General features: G+C 49.5%; 1 protein-coding gene across 2 annotated transcripts; it reads right to left on the reverse strand.

Moving 5' to 3' along the window:
* Positions 1–8,293: 8,293 nt before the first annotated feature.
* On the reverse strand, positions 8,294–18,297 carry LOC115250531 (myocardin). Of its 2 annotated transcripts, none has more exons than XM_029839377.1 (16): positions 17,964–18,297; positions 17,067–17,209; positions 15,054–15,107; positions 14,499–14,554; positions 14,217–14,283; positions 13,590–13,709; positions 13,325–13,503; positions 13,075–13,215; positions 12,373–12,538; positions 12,140–12,305; positions 11,909–12,053; positions 11,245–11,823; positions 11,080–11,151; positions 10,846–10,986; positions 10,719–10,773; positions 8,294–10,638 (listed from the first exon to the last, which is right to left on the reverse strand). In XM_029839377.1, the coding sequence occupies exons 2-16, from the start codon at positions 17,119–17,121 to the stop codon at positions 10,214–10,216; spliced, it is 2,421 nt and encodes an 806-aa protein (XP_029695237.1). In that variant the 5' UTR covers positions 17,122–17,209; positions 17,964–18,297; the 3' UTR covers positions 8,294–10,213. The 2 variants fall into 2 exon arrangements, with proteins under 2 accessions (XP_029695237.1, XP_029695236.1); XM_029839376.1 differs by having other exon boundaries at positions 11,236–11,823.
* Positions 18,298–19,804: the final 1,507 nt, after the last annotated feature.

Consider the following 19,804-nt stretch of genomic DNA (forward strand, 5'->3'; position numbering starts at 1 on the left):
CCCACCCGCTCGCCCCCCCCCCAGCGCAGACTAAAGACGCAAACCCTTCAGCCTTTCTTCTGCCGCGTTCCCAGGAATTCCCACTGTTTGCCTGGTTGACATTCGGCAGAAAGTCAAGCCGCTGATCAATCCGCGGGGCGGGCGAATGCAGCTCGGGCCGACACCTCAGGCAGATTAAGGGACACCTCAGGCAGATGGATTAAGCGGGAGGAATTCGCCCTCTTTAGCTGTCACAGAGGAGGGACAAATTATGTCAGTGTGCTGCCTCTCTTTCAAATCTGCACATTTCCTCCCAGGAAGCTGGAGCTCTGACATTTAGCAAAAAAAAACACCAGACAGGTGCCGTCACGCATGCGGCTCAGAGGCGGCGGCCGGTTCGCGCGTACTTATGCATGCGCTGCCATCCGGTGATGTATGATCACATGCAAGTGTGCACGTGCGCAGGTCTGCGCCAGGATGGCATAAATCACCCGAGCTGAGCGGGGGGGGGGGGGGGGGGGGGGGGGGGGCTGCGCCTGCTTCCCCCCATCTGTCTCTGTCTGCAGGGGTGAGGTATTTTACCCTGATGAGAGGCGGGACAGGGAACGGTGAGCTAAAGGGAGTCAGGCTTGACACTTCCGGGATGGACGTGGAATGAAACGCTAGGCTAGCATCCCGGAAAGGTGCCCTGTGGGCACCCAGGAGGCGGGGGGGGAGACTTCTGAGGACAGATGCATCGAGGAGAGATGCGTTTTCGATTTTCCTGCACACGGATGCCCAATTTCAGCTCAGTGTTTGGTGGTTTGGGCAGCATTTCTTCCTCTGTCTGCTTGGCTCATGACCTTCAACCCAGGAGGAACGTCCTGTGGGAGAGCTCCGGGCTGTCTGTGGGTCACCTCCAGTCCTGCTCACCTCTTCAACAGGATAAACTGAAGCAGAACATCTCCCGAGAATACGTGTCCAGATCAGGTTCACCCACTGGTGAGACCGCGCAGCACCGATGTTCTGGCAGCTGCGGGGAGACCGAAGGGTCCGAAGGGTCACTGGACAAGATGAACTCGGCTGTGACGTCCGGAGATCGTCCCTAAACTGACCTGGTCACAGACTGACAGACAGCTGCTCCGAAGATCCATCCTGTCGCTCTGGATACCAGAATTTCAGCCCTGAGAAAGACAGTTGTGGGGGTGGGGGGTGGGGGGGGTGCTACAGAGTGCAGGTGCACATAAAAATGTACAATTGAAGATGGGGGAGCCGGTTCATGGTTCGTTGGTTTGGTTGTTAAGGTAGAGGGAGCAGAATCTCCCCTGACAGACAACCGCAGAGCAAGATTCAGCATCTGAGATTAGCTCAAGCATAGCAATCTCTTCTTGGAAGAGCTTTGAGAGGCAGAGGTGGCGCCGCAACAACGGCGGTTTCTTCTGCCAGGAATTTCTGCTGCAGCCAGAAAGGGCTGACGCAGTGATGACTTTAAAATCACGCAGGCTTGATGCTGAACATGGTGCAGCCGGAATCATTCAACACTGGTGCAGATATTCCTTTTGTTTGGTGGGAAAACATGAAGTGAGAGAGAACGTCAGCTCCGCCTGAGTCGTACACACAGAGAAAAGGCAGCTTTAGATTCAATATAGATGGATTCCTTTACTCCTGCCAAAACAAAGGGGAAAACTTAGCTGAGTTGCATTTAAAAATGGCCGACGTTGGAGCAAAAATCCAAATATCTACAATGTTGCTTATTAAAAAAAAGTACTTTGCTCTCTTTCACTTGTTTGAAGTACTCAAGTGTCTGTCTGTCTGTCTGTCTGTCTGTCTGTCTGTCTGTCTGTCTGTCTGTCTGTCTGTCTGTCTGTGGGCGGAGCCAAACTGGGCCTCCAAAAGCAGCAAATAAAGATGCATTGTGTTTTCTTGTGCAATCGTTTAAAGTTGCTCTAATCCAACAGCACAAATATCACAATGCGAATATGCATCGTTATGCAGTCCCACTGTGGAAGTGCATTAATATGTTATTTATAATCAATGGGAATAATCAATAGAAAAATGTCAAAATTACCTCAAAGGGCAGCATCTTACACCATTTCCAGTTCTTAACAAGGCGTTAGCATGACAACCAACAAAGCCACGAGGACGACGTGCCAGTCCCCGAGCGTCCGTGCAGACTTTAAAACCTTCCCAGTTGGATTTTGCACACCGATCTCAGTGTAGGACGTTGACATCTTGTAAAAATGGCACACAGCAACTGTAAACATAAACAACAAGCTCCAAAAACGTCAAAAGAATCGGCCAGATGCTGCAGATTTGAAGATTAAAAGATTCTTGGCTCTTTCCCTTAAGGACCGAGACCAGACTAAAAATACCAGCTCTGAAGGATTTCTCCCAAACACCAGCTTTTTCAGAAGCAGCACGTTTGTTTGACCGACCTGAGAGGCTGTTGTACATCCTGAACAGGCCAATATTTACCTGAGTGCTCGCAGACAAACCCGACCACACATCAGTCTAATCTCCTCATCGCCCGCGGTCATATTCAGATCATATGCAAGAAGAGCGCAGGGGGTTGCTAATCCCTAACGCGGCGCTACGCTGCATATGACCTTGGAAGTATGGAAACCTGAGCAGGCGCTCATTAACATGGATGAAGCGCGACCACAGGGTGAACACACCTACGGGCTCACCCCCGCCAGGCAACAAACTAAGAGAGGAGCTTGCATTTCTATGCGTTGGCTCACAACAAGCGGAGGCATGCACCGGCCCCGGCCTCCATTTTTATTATTACAGTGCAATCAGCTGGAGGCGAGGTCGGCCCGTGTCACGCCGTTGACACCGCGACTCAAACACGCTTCCTTTCAAAGGGGTACAGAAGAAGCACAGCGGGACGCCGAGCAGGACGTAACTGCACACACACACACACACACACACACACACACACACACACACCAGAGTCTGCTGGTGGAACAGGCTTCTCTGGATGATAAATCCAATCTCAGGAAAAGAAGAAATTTACCCACCAGGTGCAATAAAAGCAGACTCTGTTCACGTCACATGTGTTTAACCGATGAAAATGTAACACTCTCAGCGGTGGAATTGGGCTTTTTTTTGGGGGGGGGGTTCCAAAACTGTGTAGAGCAACATTGATGTCATCGAGATCCACATCCAATAACTTACAAATACTTTGGGGAAATAGAGGAAGGTATTTGTCCCCGTGCGACACCACAAAACCGTGACGAGCCGCTCGCTGCTTCAGTGTTCATGGCAAATTACTGATAAATTACCAGGTTGCTTTATTCCAGGAGTTCTAATCTAATGTGCGGGAGCGACATCTAACTCCTCGCACGTACGCCTCCGAGGAGAAATGAGTTTTAAACACTTGGTAATGCGATTTTTTCTCCTCTTGTAAAAAGATTTATGTTCATCTTTTTTTGTTGGCTCCTTGCCCTTTATTATCTCGAGGGGGGGTTATTAAATACTGTTTTCAATTTATTTAAAATTGACTTCCTTGGCCAGGTTTCTAAAATTATCGTCATTGTTATGCAGAGAGACTACAAAAAACTTTGGTGAAGAAATGAAGGTAACATCACCTTGGAGGACATGTGGAATTATTACTGTAATTTTTGCTAGAAGGATTCTGTCATCTTTCTTCCTGTCAGCCGAGCCGGAACATTATAAAAATATATGAACCAGAATTCACCTGCCGCTTGTGATTGGCCTGAGATCGGCCGAGCTCCTCTGTGCTGGAGCTTTTCATCCTCCCAGTGCTCACACAAGCTGCTCATGGAGGATTTTCTACTTATTTATGAAGATCTGGGTCCGTTTCCTGTTGAGACAAAAGGATTTTCATATATACAGAGATTAGATAAGCTGTGGCTACTGTAGGACAGTATTCCCAGTATTTATCCATGTTTCCATTAAAAAAGGCTAACAAATTAGCATGTCAGCTATTACCGGTTTTGGTACCTTCCACTGACACCTAGCTGGGGTAGAGGGGGAGCTGAACATGCTACAGTGTTCATAGCATCACTTCCCTCTTGCTCTCTCTCCTGCTGACCGAAATGACGCGTTCCCGGTTTAATAAATAATTCCACCTTCTTCGCATCCTCGTCCTCTCCCAGGTTGATGGATGAGCGACGCTGCTTCTCTGCCTCACGCAGCTGTGATGTCACATTACTTATGTAGATGACAGTAGAGAGTGAGTGGAAACGCACACCTCTGTGGCTGCACATGCACGTTCTGGAGGAGGCTGGTGCAGCCCGGACGTGCCGGCCAAGCTGCAGGAATGTAGACGTGTCGCTTGTCCTCATGTCTTTGAAGAACTCCGAAAGGCGTCCTCACAGACATGCCAAGACCAGGCTGACCCCACAAAAGAACCCAGGGCAAAGGTCATCTCAAGCGAGGCTGAGGTGGTTTGTGGTTTGTACGAACCACGAACCTGAAACCTGATTTTGGTCTAAATCAATCAATCAATCAGTCTTTATTTATATAGCGTCTTATACAATCAAAATTGTGTCAAGGCGCTTTCCAGAATCCCAGGGCCTGACCCCAGACAAGCAACAGTGGCAAGGAAAAACTCCCCTTTAACAGGAAGAAACCTTGAGCAGGACCAGGCTCATGTAGGGGGACCCTCCTGCTGATGGGGGGCTGGGTAAAGAGAGAGGAGAAGGGGGAGGACAGGTAGAGGATAGGATAGGTAGGAGAGGAGAGGAGAGGAGAGGAGAGGAGAGGAGAGGAGAGGAGAGGAGAGGAGAGGAGAGGAGAGGAGAGGAGAGGAGAGGAGAGGAGAGGAGAGGGAGAGGAGAGGAGAGGAGAGGAGAGGAGAGGAGAGGAGAGGAGAGGAGAGGAGAGGAGAGGCACAGAGCACAGAAACACACACAAAAAATATGATGTACAATCACTTCAGCGGGGCCGGAGGTCATTATGCAGCTCCGAGGGCGGCGATACCTGTAAATAAATAGAGGGGGGGGGGAGCAGAAAAACTACACAAGAATCAGCATAACTAGTCTGCTTGATGAGGAGAGGAGAGGAGAGGAGAGGAGAGGAGAGGAGAGGAGAGGAGAGGAGAGGAGAGGAGAGGAGAGGAGAGGAGAGGAGAGGAGAGGAGAGGAGAGGAGAGGAGAAGGAGAGGAGAGGAAACCATGACCCAGTGGAGTGACAGAGGCCTGTCAGGTGATCAAAAAGAGAGACAAAAAGGATGGAGAACATGTTAAAATGTGGTAAAAGTAAGTTATTGTTTGGGGGGTTTGGTTCTTGAAGCCACAAAAGAGAAATCATGAAGGGACGCATACGAATCAGAAGAGCTTTGAAAAAATAAGGTGCAACAGCGTCACCAAACAGAACAAAGGATCGACTGGTTCCGGTTTTCCTGTTGTGGCTGGGGGGGGGCATCTGTAGTGGAGGGTAAGTAAAGTTTAGAGATCGGCAAAACCTCTAACACCTGTTCAAGGAACCGTGAGATTAGCTTTGCCCCCAAATTACCTCAAACACTGACGGCACATTTCTGAATCACACACACACACACACGCACACACACACACACACACACACACACACACAGAGTGAAGCCCCAGTGAATTAGGCACCCTTCTCTGTGCATCTTTTTTTTTCCAGCTTAAGAGACGCAAACATCTGTGGTACAGAAAGGCAGTACAGTCAGGTCCTGTTTTGGTGCTAATTAGTCCAATTAGCCTTCCCCGTCTCCCGCAGTTTGCAACAAAGACAAGCAGCAGCTTAACCAGCGCTCCGGTTTGATGTGCGGCAGCACTGGAAAGCTGCACCAGCCTCTGGTTCCAGACAGGAAATGCGCGCTACTTTAAACAGCTTTGGGGCAGCCCTGCTTCACAGGAGGAAACTGCACCCGGGCCCGTCTTTGAAATACTCTCGGGGCCGTGTGTCCCTTAAGGGTGCTCTCAAAACAGAAGCAGTCAAATTCCACATCAAAATCCCGTGATGAACGCCGCAGACGGGTGGATTCCATGTTGGCGATGCGCGACGTCTGATAAGATTTCTGGAAACGACACAAATGCAGCAGTTAAGGACGGCTGAAGAGACTTAATCTGAACACAAGAAGAAGAATGAATCATTCCTGCAACAAGCTCGCTCCAAACGTAGTTTGTCATTGCACTTCGGCCCCCATCTGCTTTCAATTATTTCTCCTCAGTGAACACAAATCATAGAAATGACTGTTGTCTAAATGTCCTGATTGTGACAGTGGGACACTGATGGATGGCAGCTGTCATCGCTGCAGCCACACAAAGGCAGTGAAACAATCAGGGACACGGCCACTTCCATGCAGTAGCAGGAGTTTTTTGAGTACAAAACTAATTTTTGGAAATTATTATTCACTCTTGTCCAGTTGGGATGTTCCTCAGCCAGCAATCTTTCAGTCGAGTCTTGTTCTCGAATAATTGTAACAAATTTAGGAACACACGAAACACACAAAATACTCTGTAGTTCCCATGTCAGGCCACTAGTTGGCGGTGTGTTTTCATACGAGCCATCAACAAGAGCAGGAAAAACAGGAGTTTTGGGTCCACCATTGTAACTTATTGCTTTTCCAGTACGATGGCGTACTTGTGCATGTGCAGAAGTTTCACGATGGGCTCCATCACGTTCCACTCTGGGATGTGTTGTGCTCCATTTGTGGTTGCTTCTGTAACTGCATTCATCTCCTGCTGTGGGGTAAAGTATAGAGAGTAAAACACTCTGTTAAATGCATGGCCCGCATATACGTATATATTCCATATACGTCAGTGTTGGCATACTGGGAAGAGAACCACAGTCTGGTCCCCCACAGCCATTTGTGGCCCATAACTGTTTATGTAAACATGCTTATTCTGCCATTAAAGTGTGGTGAAAGTATTTATTTCTTATTAATAACTGCATATATGAGACTGTTGGTGGAGCCTGGAGAAGTTCCGCTGTCCCACACCTTCAATGGCTCAATTACTTTACATATAAATAGATTATTTTATAGATTTTTCACCCTGTCTATCGGTTGCTTCTGGACCCGAGGCTATTTTTTTTCCTGCCACCCACTGTGAATGTAATTCACGTGCACCGTGGGCTCCGGTAAAGGCTGCGAAATTAACATCCTTCTGCCATCTCTCATGTGCTTTAGAACTGCAGAACAAACCTCTCAGCGGAGCGGCGCTGGAATCGAACCATAGCGACCTTCTGCCAGTGATCAAAGCCCACCCCGGCCCTGACCCACGAGACCAAAGGAAAGAGTGGGGGAGATGGGGGGGCACTCTGTGGATACCTGCTTTACATATGAAACACACCTTTCTCCCTTTAATTCCCATGAAATCACGCAGGAAGATGTTATTGCACAGGCAGCGGAGTGAGGGGTGGGGGTGGCAGGCAGGAGGAAGTGATGTGGAACGGCTAAGGGGCCATTACAGAGAATCCCTCATTACACCCTGGTTACAGCTTTGCAGTATTACCCCTGTGAAAATACACCCTCACCCCCGGGTGAAGGAAGTAAAAGAGAGTCTCTCATCTCTGCTCTTTGTGGCTGCTCTCTCCACAGCCCTGCGAGCATGAATTTAACAGCCCGCGCGGCTTCGACTCGCTCCAGAACCAAACAGGCAGGTGGGTTTGGGGCTTTGAGGCCGCCGGAGATTTTATATGACTTTCTTTTAATGGAACGGAGAGGGTCCGGGCTCCGTGATCAACATGTCAGTCAAATCAGTACATTTTCATTCAGGAGGCTTCCGTTGTGGGAATCATAGGGTGACATGGTGTTGTATACCCACCAGACAGGAACTGGAGCCATGTATTCGATGCCAGTGATACCAGTGAGCTCACATGGAGATTATTTCCCACTCAGGGACCAGGGATCACTGGTTGGTTGAAGTGACCTCTGGAGGGGCTTTTGTAAATGTACTTTGTTTGCTCATATAAAATGTTATGGGCTGAATAACTCACGCAGATAAAATGGAACAGAAACTATTTTATCTGTCGTTATATGAGATTCTACGATGAAATTCCGAGGGTCTAAAACCAGCGCTGAACAGAATAAATGAGCAGGTCTGTTGGAGACACACTCGTACCTGCAGACACGTTTTACTGCAGATATGATACCGCGGTAATCCTGATGGTTTTACATTAGATGGTTGTTGGTGTCAGGTTATGGCTATTTAAACATAAGATTGGTTGAAATCAATATCTAATTTATCCTCATTTATCAGGACATAATGTGTGTGTGTGTGTGCGCGCGCGTGTGTGTGTGTGTGTGTGTGTGTGTGTATTCACTTCTTTTTTTATTCTTCACATCAGCGCATTTCATTAGGCAAAATTAATAAAACTAAAACAAAAACCACACACGTAGGAAATCTATTAAGACTTTATTTTTTTTCCAGAATGCTTTTAAATAAATAAAAGATGCTGATGTTCTTCTACATATGAAGGAATAACTCACGTAATAAATACAATCGAAGACATTTTATCTTGTGGTATTTTGTTCAAATCGGGCCTTTATAGCAGCGGAACTGGCCAATGGAGGTTCAGTCTCCTGAAAGCAGGACAGGGAGTTTCCTTCTTGTGTCTACCTTAAAATCCAGATTCAGATCCAATCCAGATTCAGATCCAATCCAGATTCAGATCCAATCCAGATTAAACAGGCAGAGACAGGAAACCCTCTCAGGGGTCCTCCAGGAAACGGAGGGGGGTTGGAGGGCATCGGTGTCGGCCCTAAAGCACTGGAAGTCACAGGAGGCAGCATCTTACTCTCCTGCCGTCACCCTCTTTTTTTTTTTTGTTCATGCAGCTTTGGCGCTCAGTGGCCGCTGTGATTGTCACAGTCGTCCGTGCACACGTAGCTGCACTTCTTTTTATGCAGGAATTCTATGTAACAGTCGCTTGTGCCCGTCGCTGCTGGCGATTTGTCGTGGCCGCCTTACTTGGTAAAACGCTGACGAATCAGCAGAGAAACAGGCTGCAAATGTTTTCAAACATAACACATGACGTGAAGATACAAAAATACATACAAACACGCATACCTACACACTGATGTGCCCTTTATACAAGCATATTGCACTCTGGAATTAAACTGTTCGGGGGACCTAAGAGGGGGCAAGACTTTTCTCTTAGTTATAAAACTATAAAAGTATGTTTAAGATGGATTAGCCTGTCAGGGCTGTTGGAAATCTCTGATGGAAAAGTATGGCTAAAGTATTTTAGCTCTGATTCAGTGCATTTTCTTTTAATATAAGTGTACAACAAAGGAAAACATGCATTAATTGCCCCTCAGCAGGCGCTCTGATGAGGGTCCGCTGTCAATTGTGCTAAATCTAACATTGCTATAATGGGAGCCTGATCCTGTTGGGGGCTAATCAAGCAGCAAAATGACCGCCTTGCCAGGCTGTGATGTCTGATTGTGTATTTTTATGGGGTATTTTTGATTGCTGTAGGAGAGCTGTGGGGTGAAGAAGAAAATATGGCCGTTCCGATGATTACGCTGGATAAGTAGATTGGATTTACCGCCTGCTGGTGACGAGACTACAGTGAGACGTCAGCTATGAAATGTGGGCACGGCTTCTTTTCCTCGTGTTCGTCCTTTTACAGACCGATCCTACCACACGGGCTTCATTAAAACAAACAGCGAAGTCCATTTTGTTGCCCTCTCGTATATGCAAACGTAGCCTCTGTTTGCTCATACGCACAGACTGAACGCGCCTGTGTGTGCACGCTTGTAGCTTTGCCAGAGTTCTCTCTCAGCATGCCAGTAGTGTGTTTGGCACCGGGTGGAGGTCTGGAGCCGTATACTTACACTGAATAGGCTTCATGGATGGCTAGAACTCAGTGACTGAGTCAACACCAGGGGCTACACTAAACCTGATCCAACAACAGGTTTTGGTGATAAGTCAGGGGCAACATTCTCCCAGTGCAGCTGGGGGGCAGGTCTACATTAATATGCCACCAGGTTTGGCTTTTGTTTTGCACTGCAAACATGTTGCTGTGCAGTGAATCGATCCACAGACGTGTCGCTTGTTTGCTCTTCAAAGGTGATTCGAAATAGCAGCCTGCAGTGTCTCTGTGCATGTGTTTTCACGTTCCCCAACACCACGAGCATTGAATTCAGCTCCTGACATCCTATAGAACTTGTCCAATCGTAGATGGGAGCCATTGCTCGCAAACTTGTGCCCTCGACGGGAGGCGAAGGGGGTTTTTTGTTTTGTGTTTTTTGTCATTCGTGAACATCAAAAATTCAGCACAAAGAGGTCACATACAGGTACGTCAACACAGGCCCTCACCACTTCTCTATCAACAGATCCAGCACCCGACTGACGTTTAAATCTGAATCCAGGCTGAAATCTTGCTCGACGAAAGGGGCCACAGGAGGAGTGAGAGGGCGGAGGCCCGACGTCAGGGTTTCCAGCCATTCAGCGGCGTCAAAAAGGGCGGCAGCCCGTCGTTTCCGGGATGGCCCGGTGGACGGTAGGGGAGAGGTGCAGATGGGGGGTGGGGGAGGCACCGGGAATACCTGGCTGGGGTTTATTACGGCGGGTGATGGTGGGAGCTCAAGCAGGAGCGAGGAGCACAGAGGTGACGGCAGGAAGTTGTTGTCCTTGTTCTGCTGCTGGGGAGCCTGAGACTCAGCAGGAAGTGAAGGTGGAAGAGGTGAAGTGGTGAGGATGGAATCTGCCGGGGATTTACGATCGGAGGGGCTGTAGTCTGGAAATGGGGTGAAAGGATAGTTTAGTCTAAACACGTGGAAACTGGGCTTTCATGAAGGCGACGTCACAGATACTCACTAACACAAATTAGCGGCTCATCCAAAATGTCATCTATGGATTGTGCAGGGTCCATCTATGACCAAAGAGAAATCTTTTAAAAAGGAAGTGTTTATTTCCAGCTTCCTGTCCATCTACACTGCCTAACCTGTGCTTTCTGGATGGCCTCCTGGAGTTCTTCCTCCAAGCTGCGAATACCACAAGGCAGGGCCTGAACTGGGCTGGCTGTTATCTGCACCGGCAGCTCGAAATCCTGGCCAATCAGGTCGCAAGGTTGGCCGCCGTACACCTACAGGAAAACCACACGCATGAGGGTTTTTCCATTGATTGGGCTCTCATTTACAGAATTGCGAAATTTGCTGTTTGATTGCGCGGTTTCTACCTCTGCTTCTGGTTTGCTTTTTGAGCATCCAGGATCCTGTTGCAGGAATGGATGGAGGGAATTTCCACAAAGCTGAATAAATGAGGACATGAAAACGTTCACTCGTGTCTTCTGGCCTTAATTTGAAAATAACAGATATGCAGGTGACTTGCTCACCTTGCTCACCTCATCACCGGGGCTGAGGGCGCAGTTCCTTGACCTGCTCCTCAGCCTCTCCTTCTTCTCCACACTAGGTTCCCTCTGTTGCTCCATTTCGCTTCTCAGTGGAGTCGTGCATGACAGAGGTGAGGAGCACGACATGGGTAGACTGGGACTCGGGGTTCCTGAGGCCGTGTTAGCCGGAGCCAAAAAGACAGCGTTGGTAAGACCGCCACCATCGCCAGACAAAGTGACCGGCACAGCTTGCGAGAAACCGCTTGACAAGAGCATTCCCTCCGGAACTCCGTTTGGAGAATCTGTGAGAATTCCATTAGGGATTCCCCGATCCGTGATGAACATTTGCTGGCTTGGGCTGCTACCAGGGGAGTCCATTCTCGAGCTGGAGCTTGAGCTGGGGCTCTGACTTGATGGCAGCAGTGGGGTAAGGGGGATGACGGCCTCCAGGCTGCTACCCAGCTGGCAGAGGGGAGCTGGAGTGACACAAGAGCGGGGAAGCTGAAAGAGGCGGAGGCGCTGTAGTAGAGCGGGCTTCGTTCCGGAGACGGGGAGGCCTCGCTTACGCAGCTGCTGCCGCAACTCTGACACCTGAGAAAGGGCAACAGTTGAAGGTGAAACAGCAAAGTGTCGCCACCGCTCATACGGGACGTTTGTGGCCTAATGGGTTTCGTACCGTCAGATCGTCAAGATCTGCTGGTAGAAGCTCAGACTTGGGCACGGGATTCGCATCCATAGAGGTCTGGTTTGCTGTTGTTGGAACATGCTGGAGATTTATGGGCATGGCTCCAGAGGACTTCAGCAGGTCACTGTGATCTCCACTAAAACAATATGAACAGAAACCTTAACTCACCGGGAGCTACCCGAGGATTTTACTTTCATGGATTTTGATACGCGGATGACGTACCTGGTTACAACAGTGATCTGCTGTTGTGGTTGGAGCTGCTGGTGTAGCTGTTGGTGGTTCTGGAGGATCTGCAGTTGGAGGAAAACCTGCTGTTGCTTTAGAATACTGGAAGATGCTGGGTCGATATACTGGTTAGCAGTAGGGCTCTTTTGTTTGGCTCCTCCCCCTGTGGATAAAGTTATTAGTGCGATCTTTTTAATCACAGGAGTGAAGCAGTACGGATAAAGTGGCACCTGCATTCCCAGACCCTCCTCTCTGATCTGGAGGAATGTACTGATGATACTTGAGTTTCTTCACTTTTGGCTTGGCGTCCCTGGGTTTCCGTGGACGGGAGAGGTGGCTGAAGTTGAGGGCGGTGGGCAGAGAAGAGGAGTAGCCGGGGCTAGGGGGCCGGGCTGTCTGTAGGGACACACATTTCCTGTTACTTTTCATATGACTGTGAGGACATTTAAGTTACCTTCATTAATTCCATGAAGACGGGGAGAAAATACCAAAGAGAAAATGTCAAGTCATTCCATGTGGTTTGGCCCATGCTAGGGGTTAAATTCCAACATGAAATGTACAAATGCCTCACAAAGCTCCGCATGACAGCACACGCTAGTCCTGACATGCGGCGATGCTACTCATGTGTGAATGTGTTAACCCACCGGGCAAATACTGAGCCCCTGAAGTGCAAATTGACAGTAATGAATGCAGAGCGGCTCCGAGCAGAGCAGAATACAGGAGAACGACCGTCAGCCTCCGCGAGGCTCTTTTACGCTGCGGAAAACATCACAACTAGCACAATCTGCGCCGACACACCTGCATCTGCCGCCTGTCTTGCTGTTACAATGTTAATTTCAAGTGAGGGAAGGAAAAGACCTTTTGAACATTTGAAGGAACCAGTTAGATTGAAAGAGATGTAACAGTATTATGTAACACTAACTCTGCATTACCTTTGGCAGCAGGGGTGTGTTCTGAGAGGTCATATAGCTCCCATTTGGTCGCCCAGTGGTTGCCATGGAGTTTGAATCACCGAGTGTTACACTCAGTGGTTGTCTGATGCTTTCGGTTGCCGAGAGCGACGTCAAACCAGACTGTGGGCAGAAAGAAGAGGTAGGACATGTTCGTTTTCATACACACGTTTATGTTCCTTCAATGTGGTCAACACGTTTCTCTTCAATGAAATGCGAGTTGATTTCTCACCTGAGCAGGAGCAGGTCTGTGGTTGAGGGACGGACCTACAGCCGAGAATTCACTCTTTAATTGGTCACCAGAGAGCCCCGCCAACGGAGAAAAGCCGGGCAATTTGGGAAAAGCACGCTGTTCCGCAGGTGAGGAGGCGATGTCATCTTTGAGGACATCAGTCGACTCAGACGCAGAACCTGAGCAGATGGAAACGAAAGAGATTAAGCTAGCCAAGCAGCGGGGGTGGGGGGTGGGGGTGAAAATTGAAGGGGTAACAACTGACCGCTCTCCAGGGAGAGCAACTGTTTGTGCTCCACAGGTCCTGGCAGGTGCGGGATCCTCTCGCCGAGGTCCTGCGAGTGGCGAGCCTTCTTCTGTCTTTGGCCGCCACAGACAGTCCTTTCTGTTTGGAGAGGAGATGCAGGAGGGAATCCTCCATCAAGCCGGCAGGAGACACCACATAATTCAGATCATGAGAGTGACGTAAGTCTGCTCAACAGTGTTGCTCAACGTGACCAGGGACCAAAATTATTACTCCTGACCTTTTTAATCAAGACTTGTGGAATGATCAGATTAATTGGAAAAAGCCAGATTCTCCACTCAAAAAGGGTGAAGGGTGAGGAGGAGCGAGACACAAGGGAGGCGCCACTAATACAAGAAATTTGATGAATCCTTGATAGGCGGGTTTATTGTGTGCTGCCACTCACTGGCGGATTTGCAGTCAGCTTAAAATGTAGAATCCCAGGGTGCAGCAAGGTCACAGTTCTGCAACACTGACGGCGGATGAAAACCAACCCAGAGTCAGATTTACACACGTCATTTGTGTGTGTGTGTGTGTGTGTGTGTGTGTGTGTAGCCCACAGGGCAAAGCCAAAAGGAGACAGAGATATTACTGTATGCAGGGCATCACCTTGTGCAGTTTCAGGGTTCAGACCACTAGAGGGCAGCTTCTGAGCAGCGCCGTTGTCGGTTCGACGCTGCATCAGGAAACAGTGGGTCAGACCAACAGACAGGGCCCAGAAAACACGTTTTGATCAGGGGAATGTTGCAATGCACATGACTCTAATCTAGTCCCCATGAAGGCTACAGACAGTGCAAATGATGGGAAAACTCTCAACGGTATCAATAATGATCAGAACAAAGCTTAGGTTAATTTCATTCTGTTCGATTGGTTATGAATTCAGGGCCTCACCAGAGCTTCGGGCCGCTCTTTCTCTGGTTTTTGAGGAGGAGAAGCCGATTTCAAACCTACGGAGAGAAGGTGTATCCATAAGATTACACAGTAATGCCCCTAATAACTTCGAGGAACAGCTTAGATGACCTATTGACCCAACAAAGCAGTTCAAGCCTTCGGCTCATCCCCACCAGCTCTCCTTGGAGCTGGCAGATGTGCGTTTTTGAATGAAGCACTTTTCCGATTTGCCGTAATAAAAAAAAGGGGAGTTTATAATCTTGGTTTTCTTTGGGTTTGGTTCTTGTCTGTGGATCTGCTGGACTCATCGTACAATAAAAGGCTCCGTTTTGATGGACCACAAAGGAGGTTGTGCTAAAACACCTTTTTGAAAATTAGTCTTCGGAAGTAAAACTCGGACGACCGCAGAAGCAGGACAGAACTGGAGGCTTTTGTGGATCAATAAGCAATTATCTGTCAGTGAAAAGAGACGACCTGTAGACCATTAATATCAAACCGGACCCTCAGTCAGCACAAATTGATCAATCACAATGTTAATAATACACACAGACTAACCAGGGTCGGCATTGATCTCGCTCTGCCTTCGGTTCTGAATCCTCAACTGCAGGACTGAAAGACAAGAACAAGAGACGGATGAAAAATGGGAAATATCAATTCCGGTTACGCTGATGGGGCGGCGAGGTAATCTAATTTCCCCCTCGGAGGACGAAATCATCCGGGAGCGAAGCTGAACGTTTGTGGATGGAGTCATGACTGTTCCTTGGATTGCCCGGTGACTTTGAGGAGCATGTTGATTACCAATGTCCTCTCACGTGTCTCTGCACAGCTACCCGCCGCACGCATGAACGTGCATTAACATTCAATCCGCACACAAGCAGGTGAAGCAGTACGCCCCCCCCCCCACCCCCCCACTGAGTCCTGAGACATGAGAGACCAGACGAGGGACGGAGAGGGCTGTGAGGAGGGGTCAGTGACTATTTATCTTTCAGTATGTCTATTTCTGTTGTCCCCATCCCCCCCTTCAGCTGTCCTGCTCTCTCCAGAAGCCTCCCCCCCCCCCCCACCCCCACCCCCACGTCATCCCCATTCGTACTGCTAACTTTACTCTCGCTGATCTCCTGCGGCTCTCGCAACACAAAACAAAAAAATGTGGATTTAAAGCAGATCAGATTACCAGGGTGCACTCTGTTGCCATGAAGACTGGGAAGAAGAGCTTATCATGGATTTTCTGTTTGATTTCTCCGTGTATGTGTGCGTGTGTGTGTGTGGGGGGGGGGGGGGGTCGCCCCCTGCTGTGTGTCCGCCACCAGATTGCCTTATATTCTAAAGGGGAGGCCAGATGCAGCCGCGCTCCATTTCAAATCACATTAGGTTCGAGGCTGAACATATAGAGCGCTCAGTGACTGGCGCTCTGTGATGGCTGGTGCTAAAGAAAAGGAGGAAATCATCAAACGCCCTCGAAGCGTGCACGGAGAGAGAAATATGACACTGCAGCATAGGTGGCTCCATGGGAGAGACCCCTGTCCACAATGACTGATTGAGATTAGATTTTAATGGAAAAACAATAATCAATTCTGACCTCCCTCATCTCCAAAGCCTAAATTGATCATAAAGGATTGAGTGCAACGCGTAGCTCATTGAATGTGATGCGCATGTGATGGTGTAACTTCTCCTACACCGGCTGAACACATTTAATGTCAAACATTAACATTCATTTATACGTTCTATACATCCTTTATCTGCAGCGGAGCAGCTGCTGGAAGGAATGCCATGTTTTTAGCAGGTGTTGGTGCACCTTGGGGACCGTCTCTGCGGCGTCTCCTCGCCAGTCTACGTCGCCAACTGTTGACAACAGCTGCAACACGGCAACAATCATTGCAGCTTATGGGATCGTTGTAGCCTTTCCATTTACTTTCTGCTCCCCTTTAGACGGAAAATAAATCTCAAGTCCGTAATTACTGCATTTGCTTTAATATAAGTAGAACTGCCTTAAAGGGATTTTTTGTTTTTTAAATCCTTAAGTGTAAGGCTCGTGGTGCCACTTTAAGGTTCGCAAACATTAATTACATCTTAGTCACATTTATTCACTTGCTTTGACTATAAAGGACAGCTGCACACATTTACTGCTTTTATTCTTTCTCTTTAGACTTTAAACACAGGACACCTAAACTATGTTCTTAGCTCTTAAAATTCCAGAGGAGGCTCTGAACGTTTCAGGAGCAACCGTATTAAAAGGCTTTGGTGTCAGAGGCCCGCGCTCTGTTTTAACCTGAATCTAACAGTGTGTGTTGTGCTTTAAATGTCTCAAACGTACAGGGATCAACTGTCCTCAGATCCATTCAAGGGGCCTCCATCTGTGGACAGCGATCACTAAACTCATCCACCCCGATCAATTCAGTCACTCCATTGATCACGTGATGGACAAGGTGACCGAGCAGCCAATAACGTTTACCAACACTTCACCTCTGGACATCGACGCTAATGTTGCCAATTATGCCCCCCGTGTCAACGCCATTGTTCCGGGGAAACTAATTCCAGGTTCTCCTGTAACTGCCGTGACTTCCTCACCTGAGCGGAACTTGCTCCGAATGAGGAGCGACCTCTCCGATGCCAGCAGTGTCATGGTGGAGGAAGCCAGTGAGCGGAGCGGAAAGAGAGAGAGAGAGAGAGGAAGTTCCTGGCGTCGCTGGGTCGGGAGGAATGGGGCCCACCTGTCGCAGAGGAAGGGGAGAGGAAGAGGCTTGTTAGACCAAAACCGAGCCGAGATGGATGGATGGATGGATGGATGGATGGATGGATGGATGGATGGATGGATGGATGGATGGATGGATGGATGGAAGTGGCTCTCAGACCCTGCAGCGGGCCTCCCCACACACGACCTCTCATGACCCCCACAGAAGCCCACCTGCACCACCGTGAGACGGAGACAACGGGAGTCAACTTTACACTACTGAGAGGCAAGACGCTGAAGACACCCCAGCTGGAGGACGGCGAGCGCGAGGACGGCGAGCGCGAGCCCGTCTCGCCGCCCAGACGCCAGGACAACAAACGTGTCCTGCGGGGGAAAAGAGGCCTCAGATGCAGCGAGCCGGGAATCCGCAAAAGCTGCATTAGTGCACACACACAAACTATTAACAGTATTGATTTGAGCTGGAAACACCCAGAGGAAGCCTGTTGGACAGAGATGGACAATCACACACATGCAGAAGTGTGTGTGTGTGGGGGGGGGGGGGCTGAGGTTATGCATACTAGAACAGCACAGCGCTCCTTCCAATTCCCCGTCCCACAAACGCACAAGCTGTGCTTATTTACAAAACCAGCCCGCACGAAGGCTGCGCGCTCGTGTCTGCAGTCAGATAACGAGAGTGATATTTCTCTCCTGCCACGGGCAGAGTTTCACAATGCGACAGCGAAAAAACGCCAAGAACGGCGGCGCGCGGCGAGAGAATGAAAGAGAATACTTACAGGAAGAGAGAGAACGAAGTCCCACAGGGGGCAAATCGGAGTGGATTTGGGATTGAACTCAGAGAGGTGCGAGATGACGCGCAGGAGCAAACTGTGGTGCAGTTAATGATGATTTCTCTCTTTGATGTTCATGTTATAGCTCTTCTTTTTTTTCCTCCCCGAAGGTGAAATGCAAAGAGAAAAGAGGATCTGCGTCTCTTTCGTCCCCTCAGGATAGAGACTCACCCCGTTTACCTCTGCCTCGCTCCCTCTGCCCCTCTCCCTGTCCACCCCAAAGCATCCTGGATACTTGGTGCCAACTGTGAGCGACTGTCAAACTTTACCCCTCCCCCTTCGCGGGTGGCCCCCCTGCCCTCACCCAGCCGTCACCCACCCCCCCTCACCTGGTGCTGGCTGGCTAATCGAAGCGCAATATCAGAAACAAGCGCCGGTGTTGCTGTGCAGGTCTCTTCCCTCCTGTCAAGATCCGGCTTTTAGCATAATGTGACGTGAAAGGCAGAAAAAAAGAGACAGTTTATTACGCGGAGCCCTGGAGTGTTTTTGGACTCACATCAGATCTTTTCCTCTAGTAGGACCCTGGGTTTATACGCACCTGTCAGCATACCTTTGGGTCAGCCTCTTAAAGTGATTTGGAGCTGCTCGTGTGCGCGCGTACGTGTGCGCGAGCGTGTTTAAGACGCACGCAGAGTCACCGGCCAATAAGTTAGTGTCAGTCAGCTTCTCAGCGGCCGTGCTGAGCAGAATCGCCTCAGATGTGGGGTCTTCAGAAACCACTGGAACACATAGTGCAAAGTTCAGCGCGTGCGCGTGTGTGTGTGCGTGCGTGTGTGTGCGTGTGCGTTTGGGCTGCAGAGGATGGAAAAGTTGGGGAAGTGAGGTCATGGCTGCAGCACCTGTTCCCTGGAGCTGACGGACAGGCCAGCGTGTGCTGGTTCAGCAGGTCATACAGACGAGGGAGAGGAGGGGGGAGGGGCGTAATGTGTGTGTGTGTGTGTGTGTGTGTGTGTGTGTGTGTGTGTTGGGGGGGGGGGGGGGGGGGTCGATGAGGAAGAAGAGACCACAAACGTCAGGGAGGGCCTGCGCAGCACAGGAGCTAACGACGATGACAGGAGGAAGGCCGCAGCGGTGGAACAACCCCAACGGGCGGAGGTTCCTCCCAACTTTTGCCTGATGGAAGAAGGACTCTGACATCACGACCCGCTAATCGGAGAAAACACAGCGGAGGCGGGACCGCGTGGCCCAATCACGGTCGCCATGGAGCAACTAGCGGAACACAAACGAACCCTGAGTCAGGTCCTGTTTCGAGCGGGGCAGCAATTTGTACAACAGGATTGGCACAGCATGCTTTTCGTTACTCTCACGGGATCATAAGTGTCTGTGTCCTGTGAGGACGTTTAAGTCCCACATTTATAAACACAGAACATTCCAGCGGCGCGGCACATTACTGGGGGGTAAAGGTGATGTAAGTGGCTCCCCTTCACAGCTACACCCTCTTTCTTGACAGCCAGGGTTCCCTTTCTGATTAACACCTGTTATCCTCGTTCTTTCCGTCTAGCTCTCTCTTCCGCACACGCACACACACGCACGCACGCACACACACACGCAGCACGCGCTGTGTTTGTTGAGCAAACAGGATTGAATGCAGCTAAGCAAACCCCTGTGGAATATCATATTTCCCAGTATAATTATGGACTGCGTTGACCCTTCACTGGACTAAAAGTATAACTAATCACAGCAGAAATGTTAATTCACTTGTACTGAGTAACCTTCCCCCATCTGAGAGAGCGGACAGACGGACAGACAGCGGGGAGAGGGGGGGGGTCGTTCCATGCAGCGTATCA

Source organism: Takifugu rubripes, chromosome 7 (assembly GCF_901000725.2).
Source record: "Takifugu rubripes chromosome 7, fTakRub1.2, whole genome shotgun sequence".
Lineage (NCBI taxonomy): Eukaryota > Metazoa > Chordata > Actinopteri > Tetraodontiformes > Tetraodontidae > Takifugu > Takifugu rubripes.